Below are 13,266 nucleotides of genomic sequence, written 5' to 3' on the forward strand. Positions count from 1 at the left end.
ACAGAGAAGCACCTTGAAACAGTTGGTCAGAAAAAATCTGCGAGCAAGGGTTGTTGAATCTACATGCAATCTTTCAACTTGCTGTCACCCATTTCAGAGCCATCATCCTTGCAGCGGCGCCAGGAGAGAAGCTTCCCTACTACCCTGAGCCACTCCATGTGTTTGCACCGCGTGCCATGCAGCTGTCTGTACAGGTGGACGAGAGAAAGGTACACAGCCAATGTGTGTTTTTTGTGTGTGTGTCAAATTTGTGGCCAAATTTTGTCCCCTTTACCAACCACAAAAGTTGATATTTTTCCCCAATTGATTGTCAAAAATTCCCTATTGCAAGTTCCCACAAAAACAATAATGTAGCAAAATATTGCACTATTTCGTTCATTCTCCTTACCAGCTCTATAAGCTGAACATCAGTTAATACAAGATTGAATACACCTTTATTCTCGATTGTTAAGTATTAAAGCAAAAAAATGTGCCAATTTTTGTCAATACCACTCGATTTTGTTTAATGTTGTCTAGTGCGTTTGTACAGGCACCGCATCAGTGTCCAATAAAGTTGGTTCTTATAGTTGTTTCATTCTCTAAGATTTAAAGTATGTTGCATCTTAGTTTGAGGTGTGAAAAAAAAATTGCCTTGACTTTGGAACTGATGCCAATAATAGAAAAAAGTTATGGAAAACAGGATTTGTCGGAAAAATCATAGAGTTTTGATGGTTAATAACAAGTTTCAAGTAAATTTGTCATCATAGCCATTGAAATGTAATAATGCAACAATATTCTTATCTTATCAATAGCGTATTGACATGTACTGATGTGCTTAATATGATTCATCATTTAACCCTTTATCACTTACATACGTATTTTCACGCATTTGTAGTCCCTCAGAAAAATATATTACTAGATTTAAGTTTTTAGGGCTTCATCTCCAAACCTTAGATACTGATAAGCAGCGAACAGAATAAAACCTGATCAGACTGCAAGTTACACGCAGGCTGTTCTGGTTTTATGCTGGTTGCAAAAGCCATTTTCACTTCGGTTCTGAGAGGGAAAGAGTTAAAAAGGGCCCAATAATACATATTATTCAACAATTTGATAGCAGCAACATATTTCTTCTGAAGTTAGTTCATATTTATGGAAAACTTTGCTGTGTTGAGCAGAAACACTCAAAAGAAGTGTTTTATCATATAAATTTTTATGCCCCCTTTCGAAGAAAAGGAGGTATATAGTTTTCGCACTGTCCGTCTGTCTGTAAGTCTGTCACACTTTTCGTGTCCGCTCTCTATTCAAATAGTTTTCATCTGATCTGATCTCGAAACTTGGTCAGAAGTTTTATCTAGACAATATCTAGGTCAAGTTTGAATATGGGTCATGCCGGATCAAAAGCTAGGTCACGGGGTCCAAAAAACAAATCCAAGGGAAGTAATAAGCTTTAAATGGACATAATTATCTGACCTGCCAAATTATATCTTTTTCTGTCCCCCACCACTATAGTTGGGGATATATTGTTTTTGCCCTGTCTGTTGGTCTGTCTGTTGGTTTGTTTGCTCCAACTTAAACATTTTGCCATAATTTTTGCAATATTGAAGATAGCAACTATATATTTGGCATGCATGTGTATCTCATGGAGCTGCACATTTTGAGTGGTGAAAGGTCAAGGTCATCCTTCAAGGTCAAAGGTCAAAAATAAAATAAAATTAATGCGGTGCAGAAGGGGGCATAGTGTTTCTGACAAACACATTTCTTGTTGTTAAATAAATCAAAGCGGTGAGGCAGGCGGCATTGTGTTTCTGACAAACACATCGTGGTAAAAGGTCAAGGTCATCTTTCAAGGTCTAAGGTCAAAAATACAAATCCAAGGGAAGTAATAAGCTTTAAAGTCACAGTAGTGGCTTTTAATTATTTGCAACTAAAAATAAAGATTTGTTAGAGACAATTATTTTTAATGGAAGTAATTTATATAATTATAAATCTCAGATTATATATTTCCTTACCAAAAATTTAAGCTCTTTTTACAGTTACTGTACAGACAGATTTTTTATTTTGATTATTTATAACTCAAATGATTGATTTGTAAAAGGTTATTTTTAAATGATAAAATTATCATTTCTTTCCTGTACTAATTTTTGAATAGTAGGGTTCGTTACATACCTGTGGACTTATGTCCATAGATACATGATGAACTCTGGCTATGATCTCTTTGATAAACCACAGTCCTTGGTTGTCAGTGATGTCTGACTTGGTATTTTTTTACTATCTACAGAGCCCCCCCCCCCCAATCCAAGGGAAGTAATAAGCTTTAAAGGGAGATTATTTCTATACCTGCCAAATGATAATGATGAACACATCTCTTGTTTGTTTTGTTTCAGTTTGTGTCCAACATCACTCGTATGGATTATGCCCCATTCCGTACAATCACCGTGAGGGACACAATGTCAGACCTTCCTGAGATTAAAAACGGAGCAAAGGCAGAAGAGATTTCCTATAACAATGATGCCATGTCACAGTTCCAGAGAGTGGTGTGTAGCCTTCAACAGTTTCATTAAATAATTAAATACATTTATATGCAAAACAATTGGTAATAAAAGTAAGTTTTATTTTGAAGGTGTTAAATTTTGTCAAAAAAACTGTTTTAATGTCATAAATACATACCTGCTATCCCTAGCTATACCTAGGTATAGCTAAGTAGCAAGTAAGTATTTAATAATTAAAATGAATTTTATTTTAAGAAAATTTGTTTTTTTACCTATAAATGTGTGAATTGAAAATGATCAAGTCTCTTAATAGTGCAGCAACCTTTAAACTATTTGATATTAAGAATAAAAAGTGTATATTTTTATTTCATGCACGTCAAATACTGATAATGAAATTATGTTGAAGAATTAGAAGAATTTCTTTCTACCAAGCCATTTGCCCCTAAAATTTGAAGTTGACCCTCAGATATCTGAGAAAATGAACACAAAGTATTGAAAGAACAATAGTGGTCAACATGCCAGTTTAATTTTATATTCCACACCAGATCCTTATTCTGCCACATCTGCAGGGTTATTATCCCCCGCAATAGGCGGAGGGATATTGTTTTGGCGTTGTCCGTCCGTCCGTCTGGAGCCATATCTTGGAAGTGCTTTGGGGGATTTCATTGAAACTTGGTATGAGTATATATATATGGATAAGAGAATGATGCACGCCAAATGCCATTGTACACCATCTGTTAATAGCGGAGTTATGGCCCTTTGTATCTTGAAAGAATGCTTTTTGTGTGTGTCCGGAGCCATATCTATCAAATGCTTTTTTGAGTGTCAAATATAACACTTTTGTGTCCAGAAGCATATTGGCGGGGGATATCAATTCAACGAATTTGCTTGTTTTTGTGTGGATTGTATGTAACCTAAACATTATTGCAACTAGCCCTAAAGATAGGTACTCAGCAGCTCAAACCAGTTCTATAGGACCATGTCTGCAATGTTAGAACCCGTTTATAAACATCCTCACTAACAAACCTGTATTTGTAGATAATAACATGTGTATAATTAATTAAAGAGTCATCAATGTATACCAAAAATATTTAGTAAACTGTAACCGTTACATCATGCTCCTAGATACGAGGCAAGCAGCACCAGCCAGTCCTACGGGACCACATCTGCAAGGACATGAATCCCCTGGTGCACGCCCGCATGCAGCACATTCCCCTCGCCCCGGGCTCAGACTGGAGAGACCTGCCCAACATCGAGGTTCGACTCTCCGATGGCAACAAGTGCAAGAAGCTGTAAGTGGTTCTGTGGTTGCGCTGTAAGTGTGCAACATGGAATGTCATATGTACTTAGTTCCTAAAAAGTCCCCTACTTACCGTAAATTTGCGGCCATAAGTCGACCTAAAAACGCTCCCAAAATTGACTTTAAAAGTCAACTCGACTTATGGATGAGGTACTAAATAAAAATAAAAATAAAAACATATTTCTGTGCCGTTTTTTTTAAAAGTAATTAATCTCCGAAGCGGAGGAATGATGACTATTTACGGTAAAGGCGACTCGTCTTTTACTTAAATGTCCGCTGATAACAAAATACTGCATGTTTACATTGGGTTTTAATTCATTAATCTTCGTAATAAGTCCAAATAAAAACATGTAAAAATAACTTCGAAAATATTAAACATTTGTGACGTACGGTAAAGTGGCGAAATTTATACATAACAATTTGTCTATTGATACATCGTCCGTTGTCTGCTAAGAACAATAGAAAATCGACTGCTGACACTTGTACCCATTTAAAGTTAATCCGTGTAAATACAAACTGTCAACAGATGCAGGTGTCTTTATGCCACCAATTATCGCTTCTCGGCCTTTTGACTAAGATCAAAGTGTAAAGTGTAGTGTTGGCATCCTTTTGATCATTTGTCTTTATTGCGTCACGCCTAAAAATAGTTATCCGTTAATGATATGCAAAACGGTTCTGCTACAAACTACTTCGGACCAATCAAAAATAATTACTCTATCGTTGGATACGCCTTTAACCAATCGCTATTGTTCAACTCCACATGGTATATTTTTTGATTGGATGAAGGTGTGGTTTCGTTGATTTATTCACAACTGTACCACAATTTATGCATAATCGTTTTCGTAAATAAATAGATCTTATCTGAGTGAAGATTTCATTCATTGTTTGATTATAATAATATTACGCACTCACCCTGGATTATTTAAAAGTGTAATTGGACATATTAAATACACAATTACTTTCAATTAGCTGCTTAGTATTATTAGATAAGACGTTTTTCCAGAATGCAGAAAATATTCCTCGGGTATCTCGTGATTTACGAATATGTATATAACAGTCGAATAGCGAGCGATGCGAGTGTTGGTAAATTCACGTGTTTCATACATAATGGCGAAAGCGTTTTTGAGAGCAAGTTACAATTATTTTGACCATATAATGAATTTCTGCGTTCAAGATTTTAACGAATTTTCACATCAATAGCACTAACATTTGAATACAAAAATATCTGCTCATAATATAAACGCTGAAAGTTATTACGTTAAATGGGAAACTAATTTTGATTTGTGAAATATATATTAAGTTCGAAATAATCAATGAAATGTTATTATGATTTTGAACAATAAAATATATTTTTCGTGATAATAAATAATTGAAACGTTGAATGTTTCGTTTTAAATATATTCTTATTATTAATATCCCAAAAAATGTCAACTGCCAGTGCAAAAGCCCTCAGAACCATGACTAAAACGTCACTAAAACATGTCTGAGATATTGAGGAAATTTACCCCCGACTTATGGCAGAGTCAAGGCAGAAAACCAAGTTTTTCTAGCCACATTATACCCCTCGACTTATGGCCGAGGTAGACTTATGGCCGCGAATATACGGTAGTTCCTACACCATCCACTACTAAGTTCCTACTCCGTCGACTAGTTTCTACACTGTCTACTACTTAGTTCCTAGACATTCAACTACTAAGTTCCTACACTGTCGATTACTTAGTTCCTACACATTTGACTACTTAGTTCCTAGCATATTTATCTCATATTATTTACATTTGCCTGTCTTTATTTTACAGATAACAAATAAAACAGGCTAAAAAACAAGACATCATGAAAATACACAAAATAGTGTCTCTGGACAGTGCATGTTTGTTGTTGTCAACGAGGTGGAAATTTAGTTTAGCTTATTCTGTCTATACGATGTTGTTTCTTCAATGCAGACATAAATAAGAACTAAAACTGGAAGCACAATGTGTTGTAACATCAAGTCATCGTTTCTTTGCCATTGCAGATTATTTTTAGCTCATCTATTTTTTGAAAAAAAATTATGAGCTATTGTCATCACCTTGGCGTCGGCGTTGGCGTTGGCGTTGGCGTTGGCGTTGGCGTCGGCGTCCGGTTAAGTTTTGCGTTTAGGTCCACTTTTCTCAGAAAGTATCAATGCTATTGCATTCAAACTTGGTACACTTACTTACTATCATGAGGGGACTAGGCAGGCAAAGTTAGATAACTCTGGCGTGCATTTTGACAGAATTATGTGCCCTTTTTGTACTTAAAAAATTGCAAATTTTGGTTAAGTTTTGCGTTTAGTTCCACTTTTCTCAGTAAGTATCAATGCTATTGCATTCAAACTTGGTACACTTACTTACTATCATGAGGGGACTGGGCAGGCAAAGTTAGATAACTCTGGCATGCATTTTGACAGAATTATGTGCCCTTTTTATACTTAGAAAATTGACAATTTTGGTTAAGTTTTGTGTTTAGGTCCATTTTATTCCTTAAGCATCAAAGCTATTGCTTTCATACTTGCAACACTTACTAACTATCATAAGGGGACTGTGCAGGCAAAGTAATGTAACTCTGACTGGCATTTTGACAGAATTATGTGCCCTTTTTATACTTAGAAAATTGAAAATTTGATTAAGTTTTGTGTTTAGGTCCACTTTATTCCTACAGTATCAAAGCTATTGCTTTCATACTTGCAAGATTTATGAACTATCATAAGGGGACGGTGCAGGCAAAGTTATGTAACTCTGACTGGCATTTGGACGGAATTATGGGCCCTTTATACTTAGAAAATTGAAAATTTGGTTAAGATTTATGTTTTGGTCACTTTACCCCTAAAGTATCATAGATATTGCTTTCATACTTGGAACACTCACAAACTATCATAAGGGTACAGTAAAAGGACAAGTTGCATAACTCTGGTTGTCATTGTTACGGAATTATGGCCCTTTTTTGACTTAGTAACTTTTAATATATGGTTAAATTTTGTGTTTCGATCCACTCGAAGTATCAAGGCTATTGCTTTCAAACTTCAAATACTTACATGCTATCATGAGGTTACTGTACCTGGCAACTTGAATTTTACTTTGACCTTTGAATGACCTTGACTCTCAAGGTCAAATTATTAAATTTTGCTAAAATTGCCATAACTTCTTTATTTATGATTAGATTTGATTGATACTTTGATGAAACTACTCTTACCTGACATACCACAATAGACTTCACCCAAACCATCCCCCGTGCCCTCCCCCCCCTCCCCCCCTCCCCCCCCCCCCCCAATTTTTTTTTTTTTTTTTTTTTTTTTATAAGATCATCTCACAAATGACCACCACACCCTCACACTATACCCCCACCCCACCCCCCCCACCCCCCCCCCAAATTTTTTTTTTGATTTTTTTTTTTTTTTTTTTTTTTTTTTTTTAAGATCATCTCACAAATTATCACCACACCCTCACACTATACCCCCCCCCCCCGATTTTTTTTTTTTTTTTTTTTTTTTTCGCTTTTTTGGAAGATAATGTAATAAATGTCCACAACCCCACACTATACACCCCTCTTCACTCCACTCCTCCCTCCTTTGTGATTGAAAATGAGAGTCCCTTCACCTTTAAAAAGAAAATAGATGAGCGGTCTGCACCCGCAAGGCGGTGCTCTTGTTAATTATCCATTATTACAGGCAATACACGCACCATGACAAGAAGAATGGCAAGAGTGACAATGACAGCCTGCGCGGTGTCTGCTCGTGCGCTGAGGGCAAGCCATGCGATCCAATGGACCGTCAGTTCAACACGCTGATCCCCTGGTGTCTGCCACATACAGGGAACCGTCACAACCACTGGGCTGGGTTGTATGGGCGGCTGGAAATGGACGGGTTCTTCAGCACCACAGTCACCAACCCGGAACCCATGGGCAAGCAGGTGAGAGATGGGGACACAACAATAATTTCCAGATTTGAGTCAGAACAGCAAGATTTTTCCCAATGCAAAAGGACTCGGCCACATTCTGAAAATGTTTAGGAGAAAAAAGCACTTGTGTACCAATGAATTTATTGCGATAACGCACATTACAAAGTCTATTCAATTTCAGGGGAGAGTACTTCACCCTGAGCAGCACCGAGTGGTCAGCGTTAGAGAGTGTGCGCGCTCCCAGGGATTCCCGGACACCTACCGGTTCTTTGGGACCATCCTTGACAGGCATAGACAGGTGAGTCATCAGTCGCAGGAGCTTGAGGGTTCTCGTCTTCTTAACCCTTTCCCAATCAGAGTCAAAGTGAAAATGGCTATGTGCAAACAGCATAAAACCAGAACAGCCTGCAAGTAACTGGCAGTCTGTTCAGGTTTTACACTGTTTGCTGCTGATCAGAATCGAAGGGTTTGAAATGAAGCCCTTAAAACTTCTAGTAAGAGATGTTTTTAATTAAATGTAACTTTTTGAGGGACTACAAATGCGTCAAAAAATGTATCGAAGTGATGAAGGGTCAATGCTTCATAAGCCAAAAAGGCCCTGTCAGGCGATTAATTTAGGTTGAAATATGGAGATGATTTGAAAGTAAACTTTGAAGGAAAATGTATGTGCACTATTTCTTGTAATAGTGAAAACAATTGCTGGTTATTAGTGAAAATGGGACTATCAAGGAATTCATTTAGGTTGAACTACACAGATGATTTAAAATGAATATTTTAGGTTCACTATATTTTGTAAACTTATAAATAGTTTGATGGTTATTGGTGCATAGGCAGAAAAAAGGTTTGTTCCCCCTCTCAAGTCGCAATGAAACCGCTGCCTATCAGGAGTTATACAATTATGAGATATTAACCAATACGATGTGTTTATGTCATTGTTCCACTAGGTTGGCAATGCTGTACCACCTCCCATGGCAAGAGCTATTGGTCTTGAGATCAAGAAGTGTCTGCTAGCCAGGACAACAGACGAGAAACCCAGCACAGAAACGAAAGTTGAGCAGAAGGCTGAGGAACCTGAAGACAAGATGGAAGATGAGCCATCTAGGTCTTAAATTGAAGAATGCATGGAAATTGTGAATTAAATGAATTTTTGTCTAAGGTTGAAAAATTTGAATCAATTACGGTTCAATGTGTCCGAACAGTTTGTGAACTTGACTTGTGTAAATGTTTTTGATGGAATTTTGTAAAACTGAAATGCAATAAATCATGCTTCATACCATTACACACCACAAAGCTAGTACCTCAGTAATTTAGCAAAATATGGTGTTGTCACAATTATAATTAATTTTTGCTGCAGTTAAAGTTTTCATGCTAAAATAATTTGAAAAATGTTATAAATTAACTTGTATTTATATCCATATACACTTTCCGGATTGGTTTAGTCTAATTACAGATTTTTAATGTCAATTATTTAATATATTTTATATATTGTGTTCATTATTTGCCATATGTCAGTCATAAATGATTCTGTTCTACTTAAATTGTTCCTTGATTAAAATTTAGACAGTATCTATATCCTTATTATTGTCAAGCATTAACATATGCATGTGCGTAATGATTTAAACCTGTATTGTGTCAAAATGTTAAAGGTGCAACCTACATTTTGGCATATGAGCATATGTATTTTGTGAGGTATAGAGTTACTATTTAGTTATCTTATACATAGCCTTGAGATATTTTTTATCTTAAACTGGGAACTTATTAATGGTAATTTAGGTTATACTGCATATTCACATGTATTACTATAGGAAAAAAATCATTGAACATTTTTTTAAGAATCTATATATGTTATTTATAAAACAGAATAACTTTATGTGATTGTATTATACCATCAAATGTGTGCTATGGATTGAATCACTATTCAGCGAGTGCTTATATTTTGTGCTATTATTCATTATATATTAAAATTTGCAAGTTAAATATTGTTGTTTCAAGTTTATGCCCCGCTTTGAAGAAATGGAAGTATGTTTCTTTGTATGTCCTTCAGTTGATGTATGGACCATTATGCTACTGTAGGATTTCTTTGATCAGACAAGTTAATTGATAATGCTGTTAGGTAAAATTTAGGAGGTAAGAAACACGCTTTAGGGATTACAGGTAAACTTTAGGAGGAAAGAAACAAGCTTTATGGACTAAAGGTGAAATTTAGTAGGATAGAAACAAGCTTAAGTGACTACCAGTGATAGGTAAAGGTCACAGGGGCTCGTTATATCAAATACGTCTTCACAGAAAACAGAACTTTTAGACCTATGAACTTCCAATTTAGTAGGCTGGGTTAGTGTTAGTTTTAGAGGGAAGAACTGCATTGAATTTAAGATGGAATATCATGGTTATAGAGGCTTTAAAAATAAATACGACGGCATTCCCATCTTCTGAACAGATAAACAATTGATCTATATGGCCCTAAAATTAGGATGCAGCTAAAATGTACAAACTTGTCAATTGAAAACTTGTGAATTGTTTATTTCTTATTATGTTATGCAGCTGGCTGTAATTCCTAAAAGTTAATACATAGCAAATGCCAGTTTTACTTATATTTCATGCTGGTGAATATTGTTTAGTAGTGACTTCTCCGGGTATATTGTTTTGCTGGATGTCGGTCTGTCTGTCTGTCGGCAGACTAGTTTGTTTCCGATTAATAACTCGTCAACAAATTGACCGATTGGCTTGATACTTCACATGTGCATTTGCCTTGGACAGCAGATGACCCCTATTGAAATTGGGGTCACTATGTCAAAGGTCACTATCAAAATAATTGTGAAAATCGTTTCCAATCAATAACTCAATGAATTTACCGCTTGGTTTGATACTTCACATGTGGATTGGCCTTTACAGAATATGACCCCTATCTAAATTGGGGTCAAAGGTCAAGGTCACTATCACAATAAGTGTTGAAATTGTTTCAGATCAATAAATTAACAACAAATTAAACGATTGGCTTTATACTTCACATGTGTATTGGCCATGGACAGTAGATGACCCCTATTGAAATCGGGGTTACTAGGGCATAGTCATTGTCACAATAAGTGTGAAAATCATTACCGATCAATAATTTGTCAACAAATAGACAGATTGGCTTGATACATCCCATTTGCATTGGACTTGGACAGTAGATGACCCCTGTTGAAATCGGGGGTTACTTTGGTCAAGGTCACTGTCACAATAAGTGGGGAAATCCTTTCCAATCAATAACTCTTCAACAAAGTCACATATTGGCTAGATACTTTAGATGTGCATTGGTTTGGACAGTAGATGACCCTATTGAAATTTGGGTCACTAGTTCAAAGCCCTGTTTGGGGGGCATATGTCTCCGACCACAGAACTCTTGTTTTAAAGGCACTGAGAGAAACTGAACTTACCTGAAGTGAGGCGCTACCGGTATCTAGTATTTGAATGAGCCGTAGAGGAGATTGGAATCCAGTAAAACATTTAACATTATAAATAACTCATTTTACCATAAACCTGGTACTTTGGACAGACCTCATGCATGCCAATGATTTTGTCTGACTATAATTATATTTGAAATGTATAATAAAGATTTGGCAATCTGTCATTAGAGGGTAACAGTGCTGAAACTCACTACCAAAAAGGCACTACGTTATGTTTGCTATGTCATATCTTAAAGAATCAGGGAAACACCTCTTACCATTTTCATGCTGGGTAATTTGTGGTCTGCTAAAATGTTGTCTGCTGAATTTCTAAAATTAGCATTTTCTTCGATTTTTTTCCAAAGAATACTATCAGAATAGCAAACAGTTTGGATCCTGGTGAGACGCCATTTTCTGTGGCATCTCATCTGGATCCAAATTGTTTGCAAAGGCCTAACAAATTCGGTTCCAGCACTGAAAGAGTTAAAGGTTTATGAAACGATCGCTTTAAAGTTGTAATCTGGATCTTCACTTTGGGAAATAGAACAATAATTGCTTAACTGCAAGCAATGAAAGATTTGAAATTTATCAACTGGGTTTGTACTCCATTATTAAGGTTGTTTTTTTTCCAAAAAATTATCTGGAATACGGTAAAGAAGATCAGCTCTAAAATAAGTCTTGATATTCTCTTTGCACTGCATGCTTTAAAACACGTGTCCCAGTCTACATGTTTTCACAAAGAGTGGTTTGATATTTTGTTAGTTTCACATAAGTGTGTAGAGAGCTGTCTATATATCATTAATTTTTAATAGAACTAGTTTTTAGTTTCACAGTTTAAATTTGATTGCTTAAATGAGATAATGCTTTGACTCATTTAGTATGATATGCATCAATACGGTAATGTAATGTGATTTGATGTTTATTTCTGCACACAGAAATGGATTAGTATATTTAAGTTGTTTGTAACCTACTTGTACGGGCAGTTTAAGAAACAACAACAAAAAATTGATGCAGTTTAAGATAATTCAGGTGACGTGTCCATAGCTACTCTGATTTTTTAAGACAGACAACATTAAAAGTTATGCGTGTTAAATAGAAATGGTTCTTTTTCCCATTGAAATATGTCATATTTGTATTGAAATTATTATTTAAAAATAAAGTGTCCAAATAGTCAATAATTTCGGAAAGCATAATTCGGACAATTGGACACACCCATACTAATTCTCGATTAGAAGCATAGAAACATTTTCTTAAGGTTTTGCTGTATGTAGGGTTTACAAATTTAAAAACAATATACATATAGTTTATAATATGTCAGGGCGGTACACAGGAAATTTTGACTGGGGGGTCCCAAACAGGGAGGGTGCGGGAGGGGTTGCCCCTCCCAAATAGATTTTTTTTATTAGGTACTGTTCAAGGTGAATTTTAATGCGTATCAAACAGGTTGTTTTGTGCTATAAATTGATGGTCTATATACTATATTACAAGTAAATCAGCACCTTTCTGATGTCAAAAGCTTTAACCATTGGTGTGAAATTCACACACATGTTTAAAGCTTTAGATTTCAGAAATGTAAGATGTTTATGAAGAAGGAAAAGCAACCTCTGAAAATCAAAAACCTTTATTAAGAAATGTAACATAAAGTATGACTAGATGTTTGATTTCAAAGAGAAAATACTGTTATGGCTATATGTCAGTAACTGACATATATATAGCCAAATGGTATTTTCTCTTTGAATTCAAACCTCCTCTAAAGTTTCAAAGTAAATTGATTATAAAATTGTTATCATCTACAACACAGTTTTCACAGAAATGTATCATAAACTAAGTATGACTAGATGAGGTTGAATTCAAAGAGAAAATACTATTATGGTTATATGTCAGATAGATGAAGCATTGAGCTGAACGGGTAATTGACAGATCGGGGATGTGTGTACAAGGTGATAAGAAAAGGGTGCTGGAGGTTTCGGTAAATGACAAGTTCAGTAAATTGATTTATATAGTAAATGCCGTGGAGGGTTCGGTAAATTGGTTTTTATAGAAGTGGTATACCTACAATGAGGTGTTAATGACACCTATTATTGGCTTACAATAACATTAGGGACATTTATTTGCAAACTGTGGATTAATTTTGAGTTGAGTAATTAATGCTATGCCTACTG

General features: G+C 35.6%; 2 protein-coding genes across 3 annotated transcripts in view; both read left to right on the plus strand.

The window, feature by feature from the left end:
* The window catches only part of LOC127840131 (DNA (cytosine-5)-methyltransferase 1-like), a 66,586-nt gene extending 56,930 nt beyond the window's left edge, over positions 1-9,656 (plus strand). For both annotated transcript variants that reach the window (XM_052368604.1, XM_052368606.1), the window contains exons 30-35: positions 98-209; positions 2,364-2,513; positions 3,594-3,760; positions 7,451-7,691; positions 7,861-7,977; positions 8,624-9,656. In XM_052368604.1, the coding sequence (XP_052224564.1) occupies positions 98-209; positions 2,364-2,513; positions 3,594-3,760; positions 7,451-7,691; positions 7,861-7,977; positions 8,624-8,788 (952 nt within the window). In that variant the 3' untranslated portion in view covers positions 8,789-9,656. The remainder of the gene's footprint in view (positions 1-97; positions 210-2,363; positions 2,514-3,593; positions 3,761-7,450; positions 7,692-7,860; positions 7,978-8,623) is intronic.
* A 2,418-nt stretch (positions 9,657-12,074) lies between these two features.
* The window catches only part of LOC127838537 (protein O-mannosyl-transferase 1-like), a 55,099-nt gene continuing 53,907 nt past the window's right edge, over positions 12,075-13,266 (plus strand). The window contains exon 1 of the mRNA XM_052366346.1: positions 12,075-12,133. The gene's annotated coding sequence lies outside the window, so the exon portion shown is untranslated. The remainder of the gene's footprint in view (positions 12,134-13,266) is intronic.

Source organism: Dreissena polymorpha, chromosome 7 (assembly GCF_020536995.1).
Source record: "Dreissena polymorpha isolate Duluth1 chromosome 7, UMN_Dpol_1.0, whole genome shotgun sequence".
In the NCBI taxonomy this organism is placed as follows: Eukaryota; Metazoa; Mollusca; class Bivalvia; order Myida; family Dreissenidae; genus Dreissena; species Dreissena polymorpha.